Source organism: Camelus ferus, chromosome 1 (assembly GCF_009834535.1).
Source record: "Camelus ferus isolate YT-003-E chromosome 1, BCGSAC_Cfer_1.0, whole genome shotgun sequence".
In the NCBI taxonomy this organism is placed as follows: Eukaryota; Metazoa; Chordata; class Mammalia; order Artiodactyla; family Camelidae; genus Camelus; species Camelus ferus.
This window is the reverse complement of record NC_045696.1, coordinates 80,457,315-80,480,312: the sequence shown is the minus strand read 5'-3', so window position 1 is coordinate 80,480,312 and position 22,998 is coordinate 80,457,315. Positions and strand designations below refer to the sequence as shown.

Below are 22,998 nucleotides of genomic sequence, written 5' to 3'. Positions count from 1 at the left end.
CAGGTCTGTTTAGTAAAGTACTAAAAGTTGATTTTATTTATATATGCCCTAGTCGTGCTCCTTTTTCCAGATCAAAGATTTATGTAAGTGTGAGTAGTTTTTCTGTGCATCAAAGTGTTTGTTCACATAAAGCCAGCAGAGTGGGGCTACCATTTATGAGCCTGTCTCCTTATACTGGTCACCTCTGACCCAACCTGTCTATAAGATCCCTGCCCCTATCACTGAAGTCAGGCATGCTGTCAGTACCTTCAGCTTGTGACCCCCTATACAGCAACCTCAGATCTGTTATCTGAATCTAACCATTCCCCGCCTTGGTCTATATCTTAACCGTTGTCTGGAGTTGGCATGTGCATTAAAAATTATGCATCAGTGGAAAATTTAAGGTTTCTAGATATAAATGAGTATGTAGTAAAATGTTTGAGGAATTTTTATTCATTCATGACTCACCTTATCACTTAAAAACCTTAGATTTGGTTACCTACAAAGCAGATGAAAATTAGTTTATTTAATCACTGGCAAGAACTGTTTGAGAAAAGTAATCGGAATTTTCAGATTTTTGGAATTTTTTTTCTTGATTTCAGGAAAGGATATTATCAATCTGCAACTACACTGCAGGGTAGTCCTTTGATATTATATAAAGGCTTTTAACAACCTAGAAACATCACCAATAATTTATTTTTCCATTTCGCTACAAAAATAACCATGCTGAGTGGTAAAAGGAGCTGGTCCTAAACGGAGAGGGTTTATTGTCTCAGGACAGTCATGATCATGGAACATTGGAAAGAGCACATATTATTTCATCAGTGTTGGCTGTTATAAATGTGAAGAGAAATGAGACTGAGAAGTAACTTTGGGAGTTTTCAACCATAGTTATAGTCATTACATTTGAAAAGAAAGACAAGTTAGTCAGGCGATTTGGGAAATACATTCAATGCTTCCACCATTTTTAAGTCAAGTAACTTAACTTCATCTGTAAGATAGAATGACTGCTTGCTCCTGTAAGTCTTCGGTTGCCCTTTGAATATTCCTTTATCCCCGTTTTCACTTTTTTTAGTGGTACTTGAATGATGGTGGTAGGAGTTTGATACATAGCAGCAAAAAAAAAAGGGTTTGGTCTAGGGAAAGTGCAGTCCTTAAGTTCCGAGTCTCTACTATCCATGAAGAACAGACAGACTTGGTTTTCCTCTTTTGTGCTGTTCACTGTATTAGAAAATGCAGAGTGAGGAATTAGTGCAGAAACCAAGGGTGAGAGCTCACGCTCTTGTGTTCCCTGGTTGATGATGAATAAAATAAAACCACTCAGCTGCATTTGGGTTTGAAATAGAACTTATATTGGAAATGTATAAATTTCCTGTGTTTTCTTGTGGTAAAAATCATACTTACTTAAGAGTGTCAGGAATGACAGATCTGGAATTAACTGGTTTTAGATCATCTGACATTTTAGAGTAGGATGTCAGATATTTACCAGAGTTACAGGGAGAAAATTTGATAAAGAATGTGTTAAATAATAGCTCTTGGTAGACATTAAATCTAAGCAGATAAACTTTTTTTTTTTTTTTTTTGCTTGCTTGCTTTTTCATTTATTTATTCATTAACTAACATACATTGGGCCCAGATATCTCGAGGGACTTGCAGTTGGTGGGAAAGTCAGATCCGTAACCTGCGCTACAGGATAGAGGTGCTGGTGGGTGGGTACCATTCTGGCTGGGAGAAGGCTTGACTGTTTGCCTGCCCTTCCCTCCGTCCACATGGCTGTTCTATTTTTCCTCTCCTTGTTCACTGCTTGTGAGCTCAGTTTTAGCTGAGACTTCTTCCTGTACCAGAATGGCCTGGGAGCCCACTTCCAAGTCTTTTGGCCCTAGTTTGGAATTGAGTCTGAGCACAACTTTCGCAGACTCTTTTGGTCCCAGTTTCCTGTGTGCGGGCAGCTCACGCAGTGTTTTTCTCGGTGCTGTGGCAAGCCCCCGTGCCTGCCGGCTCCTGTGTGTCCACGTGCAGCCTGTTCTGCCCGCGTCCTGGATCATCACTGGTCATCGGGGCAGCCTTTAAAGGCATGTATCTTATGCCTCCTACCACTGAAGCTCCTCTTTTGATTCTTGTTTCTTATAACCCAGAAGAAGTAGGAGAGAGTTTTAGGAATTGAAGAGCTTATTAAAATTCCTGTGGAGCATTTCAATTTAGTAAGGGAAACTACCTACTTTTTCTGTTAACTATAAGAAAAGACACGTGTAAGTGTTTTTAAGAGATCCATTTTATTCTATACGTATATATGTATACACATACATATATATATATACACACACATACATATATATATATATATATGTGGAATGAGTTAGCTTAACTTTTCTGAACTTCATTCCTCTTTTTTCTCAAATGTGGGGATAACTATATGCCTCCCAGGATTGTTGGGAGGATTTAAAAGAGGTGGTAATATTAATAGTAGTAATTGCTGGGTAAGGTTTTTCTATTTCGTATCCGTTACTGTTCCAGGACCTTAACATATGTTGCCTCAGTTCATGTAGAGGGTATTAAAGCAGAGCAGCAGGTAATCAATAAGTATTGATTGTATCTTGAATCCTTTCACATCTCTTAACAACCCAGCTGTCCTATTTCTTGTAGCTCATTATTTTCATATTTCTTTCACAGCAGATCTAACTTGTGTATGACTCCTCCATGATGAAAACTTTGGAGTACAGACCGGGATGAAAACCTGGTTCTGCAGTTGCACTAGTTGTACATTTTAATCATGCTGTGCCTTGGTTTTCTCGTGTACAGCAGGTGCTGACATCTAATTCTCCAGGAGCTGAGGGAGTTAAATGAGATAACCCACGACAAGCAGCTGGCCGACCACAGCACTGGTTCTGACTCTCTCCTCTCCCTCCGTGTGGGCCGCTCCCAGCAGCACTTCCTCTGGCTGCTACCCCAGGCCATCTCACTTCAGGCCATCTCATTTTAACGGTTCTCTTGGTCATAGCTTTAAACACTGAGGCAAGCAAGGTGAATGTTCTCCCTGTTTAACCTTTTGTGCCTTATTCTCTAACCTCTCATCCTTGTGTCTGGGCCACAGGACAGCAGAGAATACTAGGCACGCACAAGTTTCTCAGTAAATACTTATAGAGCAGAATAAAAGGACAGGGAAAAAACTCAAACTGGTTGCTATTTGCCATCAAGTTGACTTTCTTCTTTAGCCTGAAGAAGATGACTGGGTATTTGTCCATGGAAGATAAATGCATTACTTTTTAAAGATGTTTTGTTTGTTAGTTTTGTTTTTCAAGCAGACGAGGCTGGAAGAACGTCAGATAGGGTAACCTGGGAGGTGTATTAATTTGCTTGGACTACCATAACAAAGTACCGAAGACTGGGTGGCTTAAACAGCAGAAATTATTTCCTCATGATTCTGGAGGCTGCAACTTTGGTTTCTTCTGAGGCCCCTCTTCTTGGCTCTTAGATGGCCTTCTTCCCTTGGTGTCCTCACATGACCTTCCTTCTGCCTGTCTGCGTCCTTCCTTTTTTCGTAACGATGTCAGTGATACTGGAGCAGGACCCACCCATATGACCTCATTTTACCATAATTACCTCTTTAAAGATGCTATCTTCAAATACAGTTACATGCTGAGTTACTGGGGGTTTGGACTTAAATATATGAACTGGTGGGGGCAGGGAGGGAGGTACATAAGTCAGTCCATACGGGTGGCAACCTGAGGGCCTGGCACAGTGGTTGTTTTCTAAGGGTCTGTGCTTCTCTGGAGAAGATATGTGAGTGATTGTTTTGTTGAATCATAGAGCTAGAAAACATCTAGATGAAGAATACTTGGTTTTGTTTTCTGAAAAAGTAATACTTTGCTCTGAATTCTGGGGAAGAAAAACTCACTAGGACTTAGTCTAATTTTTTCCTTTATATTATTTTTAGGCTAAAGTAAGATAAACCTTACTGTTCAGCACCTATTTTTTTTCTCACCTTTGAATATCCAGTGCTTTGCTCACAGAATGTGTCAGGAAGTAGTTGTTGAATTGAATACAGGTGATTTGTCTGCCTTTGGACATGGTCACAATTTCATTCACCCACAAAGGAAACGAATTGTCTTTTCCATGGTCATTAGAGAAGACTGAGGGCACATTTTATTGCCTCAGGATTTTGGGACTGAACTCTTTCTAATGTCTGAATTCTTCTGCTACAGTAATATATTTCTTTATGAACCATGTTTTTTAAACAAAGAATGTTATTGCTTCCATTTCCTGAGTTGCTTTTTATTTTGTGCATTATTATTTGCTCTTCAGACTTCTTTTTCTTTGGAAGAACACAGGCATAATTTCCTTAGACATAGATCAAAACTAGATTTGATAATTAAATATGCTGCAACTTGTATTATGGAAGAACAATAAACAAAATACTCAGCACAAATTTTTTGATTTTTGTTTCTAATTTCAGAATATTTCATTTCTTAAAAATATTTTTAATCATAAGGTAAGCTTTGATGGGTTAAAGGAACAGGTCTCCAAAAGTATCCTCATTACTCATGTACGTGTAAATAGATGTCTCACAAATACCACAGAATAAATTAAGATAATTTAAAATGGGGCTTTCAGACAGTTTTCATATACGCAGGCAATTTGTGGCTTCAAAATGCTACTTAGTTTCCTGGCGGGAAACTTTTTTTGGTGAAGATTAATTTATACTTCAGACATTAATTTTTATAATTAGTGGAAATAATGTATTCTTACAAAATATAGTAGTAAAAAGGTAATGTTTCAGCTCTGTATCTCTTTTATTTTGCTTTTTTCCCCCTTGACTAGAATTCTTATCTTTGTTAGTGCTTTTTGCCTCTTTTTAAAAGCGCTGTAACAGTTCAGAAACTATATAATAAATGAAAATAATTTCTCTTCATTATAACTACCCCTGTTTACAAGCCCACGGTTGTTCTTCATATTTGGTGAGAGCCCTGCTCTTGTTTACCTACCTCCATCAAGTCTTTATGACTGCTTGACCATAAAGTTTGACATTGACTGAAATACTGAAGGCTGTAAGTTTCTAGAAAACTAATACTTTGCTTCTGTGGACCTTCCAGTGTCCTAGCACAGGAGTAAATGAAGGTTCCATGAGAGGGGGGCATCTAGAATATGCCCTACTTTTTTCTTAATAGCTAGTGGCAGGGTGAGGGGAAAAAAGACAATATAGAGTAATGCATATTTGTACCAAGTGGTAAGAAAAACCCATATTTATACTAAAATTGTACAAAATGTGCTCTCATAGTCATGCTCTGCATTTTGGACAAAATAGAAGATGCTTTGATGATATTTATCAGCATATGTATTAGAATTTCTAGTGTCATGGTTTAAGCATCATTTCACATATATCTGTAACTTAACAGCCTAAGTGGGGCTAACGTGATTAGCTTGCCAGGGCCTGGAAGAGGTTACATTTGTTAGAGATATGTAAAAAGCCACATCCTGAGCTTTAGTAGGATGACTCAGAGTCTTAATTTGCTTTATTAATGAACAATTAACATAGTAGTTAATTTTGAAACTATTATGTTACTGTGTAATCATTAATAAAAATTTTTGTTTCCTTAACATAAAGATTAATGGCTATTAATTAAAATTAAAGCTATCTCTTATGCTGAAGTACCAACTAACATTGATAAACTTTCCATTTTTTTCTCTTAAGAAGTATTTTTAAAAACAAAGCTTAGTATAATTTTATTAGAGTGCTTTAGACATGATTAAGTCATTTTATTTTGGCCTACAGTCAGCTTCCTGAGGTGTAATGAGAAATCTGTTTCAATGTACAAGTGTAATTTTCAGTTGTTGCTTCCTCCCTTCCTCCCTTCCTCCCTTCCTCCCATTCTTCCCTTTCTTCCCTTCTTCCCTTCTTCCCTTCTTCCTTTCTTTCTCTCTTTCTTTCCTTGGCTCTTTTAAACAAAATTTCCTATCAGTGTGTGCCGGACTGTCTCAAGTGCTTGATTAGACCATCTGGTCTCTTTGGAAGCCTGGTCCTGGCTTCCAAGTTTGCTCTTGTGCCGTCATTGTCCGCTTCCTTGCAGGGCCCTAACACAGGGGCCGTGCTCTCAGCTGCCTCAGCCCTACTGATTCTTTGAGTCCCTGAAGCCTTACTCTGAACCTGCCATTTCATACTCTGGTTCTCTGTACCCCACAGCTTTACCTTTTGATTATGTAATCTGTTGTATTATTTCTTATCTTGTGTCTCAACAAAATTGTTTGCTCCTAGAGCAAATAGCATGAAGTTAGCCACAGAACCCATAAACATTGGCATTATACTCATATGTTACCTTATTTTGGTTCAATTTTTACAAAATCATTTGAAGAAAGGATGGATAGAATGTTGGTTGGCTCACTCTGCCCATAGCAGGTCCCCTGTCACAGTGTCTCCTCACGTTATTCATTGCATCATCAGGACATTTTGGGAGCAGAAGTGTCCTTGATTTGGGATTGTTCAAGTGTCTGGTTTCTTGGGATCCTCTCATCCGCATCCTTGGTCTCAGGTTAAATGACCTTTCAGTACACATATGTTTTCTGAAGTTAATGTTCCCTTTGTTTCCTAAAACCCCAATGTTGTGGAACTGTGCTTGCTAAAGCAGGAATAGGGTCAAGAGCTACCAGGCAGAGCTGGAAGCTCAGCCCTCTAAAGAGTGTAAGTGGCCCAGAAAGTCTCTTTCTGGAAAACCACTTAATTGATCATCAGAGCCGTTCCTAAAATCAGCTTAAGCACACATTAAATTCAACTTGTCTTAGATGAAGTCTCCAGAAGTCTTCTTCAGCTGTGAAAATTTTATGAGACAAATGAGATTTATTGTCGAGCTGTTGATCTCTCCAAAACGTTTTGTGTAATCAGAATCAGGTGGTTGATGAAAAGTTTATTTTCATAAATTTTAACTGTTAAATATTATTTTTAAAACTCATTTAGCTGGTTGAATTAGAGAACTTGAATTCAACATGCACTGATTCTTTTTTTCCCTATGTAGGAAAGAAAATTAAAATTAAGGGGGAAGTAATTAAATACTATGTACAGTCCCAGGATCTTTGCTAATAACGCACTACATTCCTTTTGCTGTTTTCTTCAGGTGATTGAGGACAATACCGGCGTCCGCCGGGTGGTGGTCACCCCCCAGTCTCCTGAGTGTTACCCGCCAAGCTACCCCTCGGCCATGTCTCCAACCCATCACCTACCCCCCTACCTGACTCACCATCCGCATTTTATTCACAACTCACACACGGCTTACTACCCACCTGTTACTGGACCTGGAGATATGCCGCCTCAGTTTTTTCCTCAACATCATCTTCCCCCTACAATATATGGCGAGCAAGGTGAGAAGATTGCTGGTATCAGGGGCTGTTGGAACTGGTCACAACACTTAAGTGGCTTAAGAGAACCAGAGAGCCCTTTGTTTCTTCTGTAACAAGCATGGTAGAAGAGTATCCACCTGCTGTATAAAAAACTCATGGGAAATTCCTAGCTTCTTTTGTTCTGAATTGTGTCTTGCAGCTCTTTCTTTATATTTTCCCAATTTCTGCCCCCTGTCCCACCCCACAGAGAGCAGGGAACAGGTTAGCCACTTTTTGTTTCAGAAAAGAGGCAGTAATCTATCATCTGTTCCCATGTCCTGTTAACATTTTTATGTGAGAGCGGCCTGGGGTAGAGCCTGCAGCGCGTTGCTTCTGAGGCATCCACGTGGTCTCGCAGTAGAAGGGAACGTGAAAAGGGCTTTGTGCCCCATTTCCAATGATAGAAGACTGAGGTCTCGGTCACCTCTGGGTTTCCTGGATGCTCTGTTGCAATCTTGGCAGAACTCAAAATCCCTGCACTGTTGACGTGGTCTTCCTGAACCCTGTTTTTTAGTTTAAGGATAGCCATTAGTGCAGCCACAGTCCACTGGTTGTTAGGCAAATACTTACCTTGAAATGAAAAAGAGTCTCAGAGATACCGGCATTATGTCTTTTTAGTTTTGGCCTTGGTGTTAGTTTAGTCTGAAGCCCTTCTCTATCAAAATGGAAACTGAGATTTTAACCTCTAGGACTTTACAAAGTGATTTTCTTCTGTGAATTGAAGTGTTTTATTGTTTCAAAAACATTTATTATGTTGGTTTACAGATAAATTGTAAGAGAGAGAAATGCCTGTTAGTTTTGGAGGAAGTTACCACCTCACTTTCTCTTAAATATTTTACATGTATATATATATGCATTTCCCCCTGTATGTTCAAATCCCATTGGATGTTTTTCTTATTAACAAGAGAAAAATTTGAGATGGGTATTTTAGGTGAAATACCCTATATCCCTTTGTAACTTGGGGATAGAATTTGACTTTTCTGTAGTAGTCATTAGAAAGAAATTTACTATAATTCAGAAGAATGAGGTGCTGTTATAAGAGGATGTGGCAAGATGATAGCAAAAGATGAAACCAGTACTTTAATAGAGGCATCGATAACTTCCTGCCTCTCTAGTCTTACCTAGTATCATAACACTTTAAAACATCGGAGAGTGGGCATCTTCCATGAAACCATTTGGATAAAAACAAAAAATTCAGTTAATTAACTAATTTTTTAAAAAGTATTCAGTACTTTGACACAGTACACATTAAATACTTGAGCATTTGTTGGAGCTTGGATCTGGTTGGGTTGGGTCTGATTTCAGTGACATTGTGAAAAGCCTTGGCTGGTGACTCATTGCCGGATGAAGAAAGTCTGACTTGCCTCATTTTAGCAGTCTTTTAGGCGGATGCCCTACAGTTACTGTTTTGTGAATGGTGTCCTTTGCAATTTTAGACAACAATATGATTTAAATCATCATTAGAGTTAAGCAAAAAAAAAAAAAAAAAAAAAAAGAATTGTCTTCATTTAACAGGTTATTGTGGTTTAATTTCATTAAAATAACACAGCAATAATGTACAATTAAGTGCCTTCATTGATTCCAAATTAAAGAAAGCAGAAAACAAAAATCCTTTGCTTTATAAATAAAAGCCATTTATATATTCTCTTAGCTTAGTTCTCAATGTTCATACACCTAAAAGCAATTTAAACATTTAATTTCCCAAACTGTATGAGTTTTAAAAGTTCTTGATGTTTCAAAAGATTATTATATTGGTCCCCATGGTGAATATTTTAAATCTCAAGTATAATGCATTGTGATATTTAAAGCCTTTACCATTCTTTTTATATGTTTAAATATAATTTATTTGGGCACGCACTCTTTGAATAGGGCTGTGTTTCTCTTGTGCAAATTGGTTATCCTGTAAAGATTTGCTTTTTAAAGATCTTCCTCAAGCTGTATGACCAGAAAGAAAATGAAAAGTGAACAATTGAAAACATCCGTTACATAGGGTGAGCATGCATTCCTGGTGTGCCTAGGCCAGTACTGGGTTAGGTCTCTTGTTCAGAGAAATAATTAGGAGTGCTCCCTAATCACCCTCAGAGGTACTCAGGTTTAGATGGTAATTTATATGGTCACTCTGTGCATGTAGGGCATTTTCTTCTTATAAACATGTTAAGACCCATTATCTGTGTTACATATTGTCATTTTTATTGTCTAAATATAATTTTTAATTGCTTAAGATTTTTAAACATTTTCCCCTAAGAGCGTGAGATAACTCTGCAAGCTCCCATTTTCTTTTGAGCCACTTAAAAATGTGCATAGAGGTTTCAGACCATAGATTATTATGCTTGGCACCAGGTTGCAGAGATGGCTTATATTTACCAATAAGTTCTCCTTAAACATCTCCTCTGATTCTGTGAGCATCGATTACTGTAAATGGAAATTTCTCATCTCATTTGAGTAGGTTTTGCTCAATTGGCTCTTCTTCATGGCACAGAGACCTCATGATATTTTGGTTGTTAAGTACTTTGCAATAAAAGTGCTATTCTGTGCATAAGGATGAGAGTACTTTTAAGTATCTCAATTCTAAAAACACATTATTTAAGGAGATATTTTATTCTAATTGTTTTTTTGATTTATTGCAATTACTAAAAACAATTGATAGGCAAAATCAAACTTAGTTACATGTTCAGCTAAAATATGAACTTCTGGTGGACAGTAATCTTGTCTTCAGTATTTTCCATAATTTCTGGAACATTTCTGAACATACAGTATAGTCTTTTAATGATTAATTATTCCTTTATTGGTTAGAAATGAATAGGGATATTTTAAATGTATAATATGCATATCGTTTTCTTAATGTTTTTTATATTGTATTTAGTAATATGTTAAACTTCTTCCTTCGGGAGTCAGGTCGCTTGACCATTTAATAATTTATTATTGAAAATGTAGACTGAACTTGTATTTGTCATAATCTTCGCTTTAGAAATTATACCACTCTATGGAATGTCGAGTTACATCACCCGAGAGGACCAGTACAGCAAGCCTCCGCACAAAAAGCTGAAAGATCGCCAGATTGACCGGCAGAATCGCCTCAACAGCCCGCCTTCTTCTATCTACAAGAGCAGCTGCACGACCGTGTACAACGGCTACGGGAAGGGCCACGGCGGCGGCGGCGGCGGCGGCGGCGGTGGCGGCGGCGGCGGAGGCGGCAGCGGCGGCGGGCCCGGCGTTAAGAAGGCGGAGCGCAGAGCCAGAAGCAGCCCCAAGTCGAATGACTCAGACTTGCAAGGTAATGATCAATGACGTTGGCTGTAAAGAGTGAATGATCCAGACAGGGACGTCCTGAAAGAAACAGCTTTTGCACAAGAAGGCTCTTTCGTGGCAGTTGGTCTTTATGCTAAGAATGATTGGGTAGACCTTCTCTTATCTATTTCTTAGCCAGGACAGACTATTGTATCATCTCCTTTTTATTAATACTTCATGGCCAAATATTATTTCTTTGGTCACGTGCTGTTGTAACATTGTACTTCATCTCAGTAACAAGTGTCAGAAAGTGTTTTCATGTTAGCTACTTCTGTTGTTTCTGTCTACATAGAAGGATGTGGAAGGGATCCAAATTAAAACAATTAATCTGTCTAAGAAGTGTAGGACTAGTTCAAATATGAAAATAATTATACCTCATTAGATGAGATGTAATTACTACTGCACGGTTGTGAAATTTATCATGGTGTAAGGGAATATATTTGTTTCCCTCTTCAGTTACTGTTTAATGCCACCGTTGGCAATTTGGATGACGCCTTCATAGACCAAGAATAAGGAGGAATTAGGGTCACCGCATGTGGATGGAGAGACATCAGCTCAAAGGGGCATGGTTTTTTTGTAGCTTAATCTTGTGGCTGAAGATCAGTTAATTTGGGGAAGAAAGTATGTGTTTTAAGTGAAGTTTTTAGGTAAGATTTAGAGGACCCTGTTCTGATGTCATAGGAGGTAAAAACAGAAGCTTTTTTATCGAAGACTGACTTAAGGAAGCAAAAGAAGGTGCATTTTGATAAACTAGGTGCATTTACAAAGATAAATAAACAAAGACATGTAAAAGACAAGGTGTGAACTGATTAATCGCTATTAAATATAGTCCTTCCTTATTGGCCCTCACCCAGGTAGAAGCAGGGACTTTGTGAGAATGTGTTTGTGAATGAAAAAGACTGAATTTGTGTATGGCTGATTGTGTAGGGAGGACTGGCCTCTGTGAGGGCAGAGGAAAATTAGGTAAAGCCAGGCATTGGCATCAACATTTCCCCCCTCTGTTATTCATATGAGTGAACTGTAGCATAAAGAGGAATAGTAAGGCACAGGGAAAAGTGAACAGTGATTTCTCTGAGTGAAACGTATTACAGGTTCTTTTAATTTTGTTCTTTATTCTTTTCTGTTTTTCAAATTCTATGTAGTCATCATGCATTTTCTTGGAAGTATTAAACAAAACATAAACAAATGTATAAGAGAGACCCAAGATTTAAGAGGCTTTCAGACAGTTCTTAATGGAAAGTGCTCTGTCTGCCATATAAGATAGTTTTTAGTCAAATGATACTATAATTTTTAATAAATAATATTTATATAAATTTATTATTATAAATATAATAAATATAAGCTAATATATCAATGAATAACAAATGTTACATAAATTTATTATCTAAAATAAGTGTAATAGATATAAATGTAAATAAATATAAGTATATATAAATTTATTGTTTATAAATAATAATACTATGATTTCTAAGTTTGAAGTGTTACAGTTTTACATCATGAACATTTAAGAGAATTCACACACACACACAAAATTAGAAATGAGGTTTCCTAAGTAGAATTTTAGGCCATAGATAAGAGAAAAAGAATGTATAAGCTCTCAACGGAGAGCTTATGAGGTTTGAACTACTTTGATTACTTGATTCATTCTTTTGCCCTGCCTTGCATCAAAAAAGATTTAAGGCATATGACATAAATATGTATCATAGAGGCAGACAAAATAAATTTGACTAGTATCTAAGGGGCAGAGAGAAAGTAAGAGAAGGAGAATGAGATGAAGCAGGGTTGAAGGTAGCATACACAGTTAATGTAGTTATGAGTTAACTATGGCGAAAGTAAATACATTCCTTAATATGCAGGTATTTCATATCACATACACCTGAATGTGTAAGCTGCTCTATATTTTAATATTCTCACAAAGCTGTCAGAGGAAATGGATTTCCATTGAAATCTGTACTGAAATATTTGCTAGTGTACATACGTTGACAAGCATTTTGGCATTTTATGTTCAGACAGAGAGTCTAATTATTCTGAGCACCTTAAGCTCTTTGCTTTTGTGTAGAAAACATGTAACTAAGGTGGTAACAGTGAGACCACTTTTGCTGTGGGCTTCTGGGAGCGTGAGCTTCACAATGAAAAGAGTTAGAACGTATTTTTATCACACCTTCAGTTCGAAATTGCTCTGTTGTTCTTTTTCTCATCACCTTACTTGCCTCCTCAGCATCATTCCAAGTGCTGCTCTCCACGTGTTTAGCCATGATGTAAAGAATCAGATGGAGGATTATTTTACACACTCTAGTTCATTCCAGTAAGGATCCGAGAGGGTTTTACATGTTGAGTAAAAAATAAGTATCCATTTTCCCAAGTGAATTGAAAATGTACATCCTGACAAAAACCTGCACACAGATGTTTATAGCAGCTTTATTTATAATTGCCAAAACTTGGAAGCAACCAAGATGTCCTTCAGTAAGAGAAGTGGGTAAGTACACTGGTACATCCAGTCATGGAATATTACTCAGTGCTAAAAAGAAATGAGCTGTCTAGCTGTGGAAAGGCAAAGAGGCACCTTAAATGCGTGTTCCTAGGTGAAACAAGGCTGTCTGAAGAGGTGCATATATGCTCCAGCTATCTGATAGGAAAAGACAAAACTGTGGAGATGGTAAAAATATCCGCAGTTGCCAGGGTTGGGGGAGGGAAGGGTGAATAGTCAGAGCACAGAGGATTTTTAGGGCAGTGACACTACTCTGTGATACTGTAGTGGTGAGCACATCTGTCAAAACCTCCACGATGTACAAGACCAAGACTTACACATACCCAAATGTGAACCACAGACTTGGGGGATGGTGATGTCAGTGCGGGTTCATCAGTCGTAACCGGCGCATCACTCATTTGGTAGGTGGGGCAGGCTGTGTGTTTGTTGGGGCGGGGTATATGTCAGCATTGTCTGCATCTGCTCAGTTTTGCTGTGAAACTAAAAGTGCTCTCAGAAGTCGTCTATTAAAAAAGTAAATATCTGAGGCAATTGAGGATGAATAATACGAAGACATGAGTAAGGTTGTACATAAAAGAATCCTGTAGAATTGCTTGATGTAGGCATGTATTTGGCTTTGAGCCTCCAGGTTGTCAAAGCAAGGAAGGAAACATGAATCAGGCGGAGCAGGTGAACAAAAGCACCTCTTGTTCATGGAGTCCATTCTGTCGGTCATAATGTTTCAACCCCGTCTGCCTCAGAATGTGGTTGCTGGTTGAAAGGACCCTAAGGGCTGCTTCTCCCTTCTCGTGAGTGGGGGCATTCTCCCAGTGTATCTTTTTGCTTGAATTTACTGCAGCTGACTCATATATCCAAGAAATAAGTCTCTCAAATAATTCTTAAGTTTACAGTGCCATCTGATTAATATTAAACTGGAATTAATACTAATATGATTGACCTGTTTACGTTTATATGTGGTTTGTGCAAGATTAGGATACATACTTAACCATGATGTGTGGCTTGTGGTATTCTACAGTCTACTTAAGTTAAGATGCCCACTTTTCCAGAGAAGAACCTTTTTCCCACGGAATTCCCTAGCTTTTGAGGGAATCTACTTCCGTTACTTACCCCCTTTTTACCACATAGAAAATAAAATCTGTGGAAAAAAAGAAAAGAGGGGCAAACTTCAAATTTGTACCTGGTCTTGTAACAAAGAAGCAATAACTTACGTTAATCTAAACAAATAAACATATTAAAAAGATAGAGATAAGTTAATGACTCGCTTGCATCCTGGTTCTCTTGGTTGACTGTACTTTAAAAACACTGGTGGAACTTCAAAAACATGCAGATCCGTAAACCTCATTTCCAACCTGCTAAACCAGAATCTCTTCACTTGATCTGACTTCATGTCTTCTGTCAAAACTCCGCTATAAGATGGAGAACTATTGTTATAATACGAAAGGTGTGGTCACTAGGTTGTACATGACGTAAGGCAGGAACTTTGTTTAATTCACCGCTCTCCCCAACTCCTAGAATTGTCTGTGGCACATAGTAGGTACTTAGTAAATATTTGTGGAATGAAACCTGTCTTCCTTACTGCTTTGTCTTCCAGAACATGTCTTCTTTTGAACACATGTAGCTATCCTGCCGTTTCCTCTTCCTAGAACAAATTGTTTGCACTGCTCTAGGATAGTGCTTTGCAGCCAACTCCTTCTTTCATTTACTGGTACCTTCAGGAAAGTGGCTTAGGCAGGACAAAGTCCCACAGTACCCTTAGGGAAATGTAGGATTCCTGTTTCCTTGCACACCTTGGAGTCGGTGGTGTGATGTGGGCAGAGGACTGTTGGGCTTTAGTATCAGACATAGTGGACTTAGAATTGGGTATGGTCACTTGCTTTTAGTAGTCCCTGAATCTCTATATCCTCATCTGAAAAATGGGTATTTTAATTTCCGTTATAAAATTTTAAAAGTAGCCTAGCTCGGTTCTTAACATCTCAGTATAATGGTCACCCTTGTTACTTGAATATTCTTATCTCCCTCTTGTAATCTTAGGATCAGCTCTCAAGATACACCCCCTTCTCAAAACAGGTATCTTCCTACTCCTCGCACTCCCCCCACTGCAAGTCCTTCCCCTGTAAGTAGCTTACTTCTGCTTAAACCCATCTTCATTTTGAAAGCTAAACTCTGCAGTCCTGGACCTCTGCCTCTGAAAGTCGCATCTTGGCTCTCAGAAATTGCACTGGGATAGAAATGAGCCACCTGCCCCAAGGTGCCGGGTTTCACACAACCCATCGCCTCATTAGGGACCCTGAAAGTTCTGAGTGAGCTAGAACTCTGGATCCCCTCTTGGGGCATCCTTGATCATGGACCGTGTCTTTGGCATCTCCTCATACATACATTTCTTAGAAACCTCAGTCTGAGAGAGACCACCCTATGTTTTAAGATACGTGATTGTCCATCTTCCTCTCCATCCCATCCTCTATGGTATGGCTGAGGCTGCATCACATCCACACATGCTATTCCCCTCCTTACGGAAACTCCATGGTGGTCCCCATGTCCAGAGAACAAAGTCTAAGCTGCTTAACACTTGCCTCCCAAAGTAATTTCCCCATCAGACGCCCAAAGTTTTGCCCCATTTCAAATATATGCCTCATTCTCTTTTTGGCTTTTCCTTTCGATCCCTCCAACTTAGTTCTTAAGGGACCGGCTGAAATATCACCTCTTCTGCAAACCCTACCTGTCTCCTCAAGGCATAATAATGGCCGATTGGTTAAGGGAAAATATTTCAGGAATTTTTCCCTTCTCCTTCTTTTCCTTAACTAGCATTTGATTTTAGATACTTTAGATCAGTGCTTGAGCACCATATCCATAGTTGTTCAAGGGCGAGAATGAAAAAATGTGTCCTTGTGTGCGAATGTTGTGCAAGAGCTGGGCTTTGAGCCTTTTCTATGGCCAAAATCCAGTTAAAATTGTCATGCTCCTTTTATCACAGAGGCTAAAAAAGTTTCTATTGTCTTCACTGAGGGAGAGGGGAGTCTCATCTTTCCCTTTTATCCTTGGAAAAAGCCAAAGCATATGATATTCAGGAAGTTACTCAGTGAGATACAGGTTTGTAACTGAAATCCTTCAATTTGCTACCAGAGTTGTCCCTTTGTCATGAATCCTCAGAAAGGAGACTGTAAGGTTATCTGCTAGTATTGTTTTAGAAAGAATATTGTGAAGCCAGAGCGAAAAAGAAAAACTTTGGTGAAGATTTACTATCTAATAATCCAAAAAGACCTAAACAATCCCGTGATTATGGGGTATGTGTGGGGGGTGATTTGGGCAGAAGGAGGGAGAGAATAAACATCAAGAGTGCTGTACATCACAGTCTCCAGATATGCTTTTTCTGTGTAAAAGTGTGGGGGCAGTTGGTACTTTTACATAGTAGAAACGGTAATGGATTTGTAAGGTAATGGTAGGTAGGTTGTGTTTTGGACTGTTATACATAACATATCATTTCACTAGGCCTCAGTTTCCATTTCAGTAAAATGAACTGTTGAGTTGGAGTCAGTGGTTTTCAAATCTTATCAATGAGCAGATGTTCTGTTTTCAAACAGTCTCATGTGACTGCTAATTAAATACAGTATCCTTCCTTATCTACCACCATCTGTCTGTCTGTCTTTCTCACACACGCGTATGCACACACACACACACACCCCATGAAAGCGGATGGAATTGGTACTACAGACCTGTGGGACTCCCCAGGTGGTAATGGGGCACAGAAATGTTTGAGAACTACTGGCCCTTTGAGTGCCAAGCAGTTTTTAAGGAAGATTTTAAATGGAGGATGCAGGAGGCATTCAGTTAAAACCCCTGATTTAAGTTAAAGCGTATTCCTTTTGTAGTACCAGAGAAGCACATACAGGTGGTGGGAGAGTCCCTTTTGTGTTGCTAACGTGTGTAGTAGCTAATGTGAAGACCTCGAGAACTTAGGGAACTCAGTGCCATACGGGAAAATGTTGGGACAAAATGGTAAGAATTCCACATGTAGGAGAGAATGAAGATAATGCACACTTCTGGCATTTGACCTTCGGAATTATTGACAATCCAAAGAGTCAGTTATACTTTAGGTGAAATTCCACCACATAGAATCACAATTTCTGATTGTAACATTGAAAGCCGGTGACAAAAGCAATATTCTCGTGCTTTTCTCCTTCAGAGATCAGGAACTACCTTCCGATCCCAGTAGGATCCCTACTACCAGGCTTTTGTATTCCAGTTCCTTCTCAGATGACCCTCCTTGACATTTTTGTTCTCTTCCTGCATTTTGCTATCATTGCTCAGAAACCAGAATCTGACCCTAGTGTCTGTTTACTGAAACTTAGCATGAAAGTTTATTCATTCCGCAGATAAGAATTGCTGTAGTAAGGTTTGGGATAGCATTTTCCTCTGGGAAGTCTAGACTGTGAATGTTTCTGGGTTCTTGGAGGCTGTCTCCTTGCTGGATGGCGTGGCTCTGGGAGGGGGTGGCTGCACCCACCTGTGCAGGGCTGACAGTGGCTTCCTTTGTTTGGAAGAACAAGCCTAATGTTAATAAGGTCTGGAATGTTGGGAGTCAAGGCAGATTTTCTTTCAGAATCCCTTTTGGTCTTGGCTCCTCATAAGAGATAACACTGGTGCCTCTCTGTTTAAAATAAGATGTTTAGTGGGGCTTTCACACTTCATGAGTGGCTGGTTTTTTCTTTCCCTTGCAACCTTTTCCTCTCATAAGCACGCACCTCGCGGGCATGCGCAGACAGGGCGTTTGGAAGAGAGTTTGCTTGCGGGTGGGGCAGGGGCCTTCTTTCCTCCTGGCGTGTGTGCTTTCCACACTGCACGTGAAAATGGCTAGTTTCTACATGGATTTTCACTATTTCTTCATCTCTCAAGTCCTTGGTGATAAATCCCATGTGCTTTCACCTGTCTGCAGCTGCGTATGAATCCTGAACATGGCAAAAATATCAAGAAAACATGAAAAAAATCAAAAATGAGCTCAGGCCAGTGGAATTCACCCATTCTTTGGCCAAGTACAGTCTGAAGAGTGAAAATAGTCCTAACCAACCCAAACAACTTCTCTTTTTTAAAAGGACAATGTGGACCCTTGGATCAAAATGCAAGATACACTCATTTTGGCAGGAATCTGGGCATTTAACACCCTTACTTCCATTTCAGACTAGACTGCCAGACCCACCCCCCAGTCTCCGAGGCCTCTGAGTGATGCTGGGTGAGGTCTGAACAGGCTTCCCAGCCTTGCAAAGACTGCCTATGTGTGGGCTGGGAAGGGAGACAGGCTCAGGGGCAGAAGGCTGTTTCCTGAAGGAAGGTGCTGCTCACCGACGTGAGCTTTCTGACCTGGGCGCTATGCTCTGTGGGTCAGAGCCAGAGAAATCCAGCGATAAATAACTTTTTCTGTAAGACCCCAGTGTGCTGATTTTTTTCTCCTCCTTACGGAGGCATTGACTTCCCTGGTGCAAAGGCAAAATCTGCGGCTCAACAAAGAAGAGACTGTGGCGGCCCAGATTTCTGCTGAGGAGTAGAGTGCATAGTTGTCTTTATCAAGTCCCATCACTTACCTTTTTGCCTTCTGCCCTTTCCCCCCTGTATTTTTGTTGCAATCTGGAATGTTTTAAAGATGTTAACTATATGGTTCTTTCAACAGGCAGGATGAGATATTTTTGTCATGTCAGCTGAAGTCTTAACCCATTAAATCATACTTGAAATTTCCCGTTTTTCACTTACATAGAAGGAGACAAACAACATGCAAGATTTTTTTTTGAGTTTTCTTTTGAAATGAATGTTCACCAGAAGATTGAGGGCAGAATTTTGATTAGTTCCTACCATATGTAGTACTTAACTCTGTGAACCCATATTATTTTCTCTGCCTTTCTGCTTTCTTGGGAACTGATCATAGAGGCATTTAGATGACATCAGAACCCGTGTTGGTAAAATACATGTCATCCCAAAGAACCCTTTAAACAGCAGGTATAAGTGATGACATGGTTTGTTTCTGGTACATATATAACCTTCAATTTTATTGAATTGAAACTTTTACATGTTATTCTCTTATTTGGCTAAGTTGAATTCTGAATTTAACTGGGTCAGAGGGCATCGTCACAAATGTGCCATACTTAGAAGCAAAATAACATACTCGTTGCAACCTTGCAGATCTGGGTTTAGTCCCACCTCTGCCCCTTGTGCCTTTGGGCAAGATAGTTAATCTTTCAAAGCTTCAGTTTCTTCCTGTATGTGTAAAATGGGGGAAGTTAATACCACCTATTTCAGAGGGTTGTCATGAGTTCATAATACAATTTTAGACACTAAATGCTTTAAAAATGTTACAGAGTTTGGATGAAGAAGGACCGTGATGTTTTTCTGCCTTGTGTGGGTCATGTCAGCAGAACCCCCAGACTGGGAGTGCGCCCCTCGGAGTACTGAAGGACACGGCATCCTACAGTCTGAGTCAGCGTTGAGTAACTTTCAGTGCCAAGGACTTGAGATATGAGGGGAGTCAGAGGGGCCTCCAGTCCCAAGAGAAGACCGTGACTTTTGCTACCCACAAACAACCTGATGGATTCTGGGCTGGAATAAAATTCAGCCTGCCCTCCTTGTCTTGTGTCTCCTCTCTGAGCTGAATTCCCTTGTGAGGCCGAGGAGGGGAGCCTAACAGGCCAGCCTGATTCTATGTTTGAACCTCCTCAACACACTGCTTTAAATTACTTAGCTAGATATCAGAAATGTTGAAAAAAGGGAGAGGTAGCTGGAGATGACGTAGGCTAGTGACAACTTCTCTGCATTTATTTTTCTAACACGTTACTTGCTGTTGGACAGTTAACCCAGGTGGATAAGCGAATTAGTAAAGGCACTAAATTTCAAAGTCTTCCACAGTTTTTCCTTACACCTCAAAAGTTGTATGCTTCTCCATTCTGCTGGTCAAATTCTGTTGGTCACATGTTGTATCTGTTGATGCATTGTGGAAGGCATCTCACAGAGGTGTGAATACCAGGAGAGGGCGACCTGTGTGGCGGGGAGGAGGGGGGTCGTCATGGAGCTGGCCACGTGGAGGGTGAAGTCAGAAACCATTCCTTTTAATACTCTATTCTGAAATAGTCTCAGCATTAGTGATGGAATTTTGACCACGTTCCACCTGTTAGGCCAGCAAGGATCTTGTCACTGCATCTCCTTCTGTGGAATCTCTAGGACTGTGTGTGTAACTGCTGTACCAAGAGGCAGGGTATTGAATCCGTGGTTTTATGGGATCAGCCTCTTGCAGCATGACAATTGTAGTCAGTATTGCAGATGTGCTAATTATAGATCATGCCTTCTGCAATTACCAGCCTTGGCTTTTATTTTTAATTTCATTTGACCAACCAAGCACACCGCAGTTTAGCAGACTATATTACCCTGTTCCAATTTTTGGTGCTATAATGAAACCTTGAAATTCTATTAAGAATTGAGTAGAGAATACAAGGGTGAAATGGGAAAGGTCCATGAGAAACAATAGTGATACTAGCTCAGTGCTTGGGATTTAGAATTTACAAAGTAAAGAGTGTCAAGTTCCCTGTAATTGACTATAAAATCTCCTCTCTTTTCTTCTTGTGCTGAATTTACGTTTTGAAAAACCGTCTCCTTTTCCTCCCTCCCCGCACCTCCCATTAGCTGCTACTTCCTTCCCAGCTGTATCAGAAGAATGAGGCTTCCCATGTAGGTGTTGAGCTCAGAAAAGGGCTGAGAGAGCAGGTGATAGCAGTGGGGATGATTTGCTCCAGGCGCAGAAGGGAATCGTGACGTTCAGGAAAATTGGAAAATGAGGAGGTGAGCGTGAAACAAGAAGGGTCTCAGAGGGATGGCACACTGAAACAAAGGATGTGGCAAACAGGAAAGCAGGTGGAATGAAAGGAACAAACACAACGGACAGGGAAGATGAGATGGATTGTGGAATAAAGATAATTTGGAAAAAAACATGAGGCAGAAAATAAGAGCGGTTTCATGGTTCCATTTTCATAGATTCCATTCCTCCCACTCTGTCAGCCTTTTCCAGAGGGGTGGGGCGCAGAGGGAAAAGCATTTTTGCCCTGTTGTGGTCCATGAACACTTTTATTGGTCACATGCTGTATGTGGGCATTCTACGTTGGGCAGATTCACTTAGAACAAACCTAACTGTGAATAAATCTCTTACTTTTTTCCTCTTTGAACTTTCCCGAAGCTGTGTCTTCCTCCTGTGCTGGGTTAGAGCTTTCACTGCCAATGTACATTGATTTGATAAGCAAATTAAAAACAAAGCCTTATGCAGAACTTCAGAAGAATTAGCAATACAGTAGACTGAGGGGTTTTTGAATAGTCCTGTGTAGTTAAAGTGATATAGAGTTTTGATATGCTTAAAAACTGGACATTTAGAAAAAATTTTCCTTGTTAAACTTTAACCTAGAAATTAAGAACAAGAAAAGGGTTTACCACTACCCTTGGGTTAGTGTGCCTTGCTTATAAGCAGCACGCTTTAATCACATGGCATTATTTTTTGGTCCTCTAACAAACTGAGGTTACTTTAAAATGCTGTCAGTTCTTTCTGAAGTGAAAAAAGGAAGTTCACTCTTAATCTACATTTATATGTAATAAAAAAGAATATTGATGGTATTTCTAGTAAATGCCCAAATCTTGCTAGATTTATTAGAAGCACCCCAAGAAAGCAACGTGAGGAAGTCAGAGGGAAGAACTAGGTCTACAATTTTTAAAAGATTTTCATGAATGCATTTATTACTGCTGTTCTTAATTCACATGGTGAACTTACATTGACCTATTTTCCCCTATTATTTGAAAAGACACAAATTAAATGTGGAACAGTAAGATCCTTAAAATCAAGAGGGTTGGAGAAACTGACATATTTTAGGTTCACTGAGTTCCTCAAAACTATTTAAGTATCTTGCCAAGCACATTTAAAAAAATAATATTTAGTCTTTCAGGAAGATTTATTTTTTGGTGGAATGTTGCTCTAAGGAACTCCGTAAGATCTCAGCATCTCTTGAAAACTCTGGTTAAAAATGTGTTACTTAAGTAAAAATGGTTATTGGTGCCTTAATTCTTTAGCTATCAAGTTTTTTTACTTTTTGAAACACCCTGACACCATTAATATTTATTTTTCACACTACTGGTCCATGAGAGGGTGGTTCAAATTTGATTGTAGCTTTCAATTTGAAATTGTATTTTGATTTCATTGAAGATTGCCATGTCCGTGAAGTATTATTCTCCATAGATTTCAGTCTCTGGATTTAGTGGACTCAAACGCCATCTAGCATGAGGGCAAAACTGTCTCTATTAAGGTTGGTAAGTCTCTACTTAACTGCATTATTATTTTACAGAAGAAAGGTTATCTTTTAGGTAGTAAACATACATGCATTACAGAATCAGTGAGATTTTTCTCCTGACTTGCCTGATTCTGCAGTTGATAAATACCTGTTTTCTGCAACTTTGCTTTTAAATAATTTCAGGGCTAGTTGGTTACCATTGTGTGATCATTGCCCCTTTTAGTTGAAATCGGAGATACTCACAGTAATCTTGTATCCATTAGCCTTTCTACGTAAACCTTCAGAACTTTGGTTTTCTGAGCTTGATAATCAGTGGCTGTTTTATACCCCCAAATTAGGATTCTCATTCAGTCTTCTCTTTTTCTTCTATTTTATACTTTTATTTCTTGCATTTTTAAACTCTGAATTATTTCTCCCCACCCCACTCTGTATACCTAGTTTCCATGACCTTTCACAGTTTTCATCACTAATACTATGAATGGAATTTTAAAATTCAGAATTATTTATTGATTCACTCATTTGTTTATTCATTTACTGCTGGGGTATTTTTGTTTTGCTTTTTGGATTAGGAAAGGCAGT

The 22,998-nt window shown here is 39.2% G+C and overlaps 1 protein-coding gene across 4 annotated transcripts in view; it reads left to right on the top strand.

The window, feature by feature from the left end:
- Positions 1 to 22,998, top strand: part of FNDC3B (fibronectin type III domain containing 3B) — a 295,396-nt gene that overhangs the window by 157,032 nt on the left and 115,366 nt on the right. For all 4 annotated transcript variants that reach the window (XM_032484331.1, XM_032484312.1, XM_032484336.1 and 1 more), the window contains 2 exons: positions 7,083 to 7,326; positions 10,313 to 10,618. In XM_032484331.1, the coding sequence (XP_032340222.1) occupies positions 7,083 to 7,326; positions 10,313 to 10,618 (550 nt within the window). The remainder of the gene's footprint in view (positions 1 to 7,082; positions 7,327 to 10,312; positions 10,619 to 22,998) is intronic.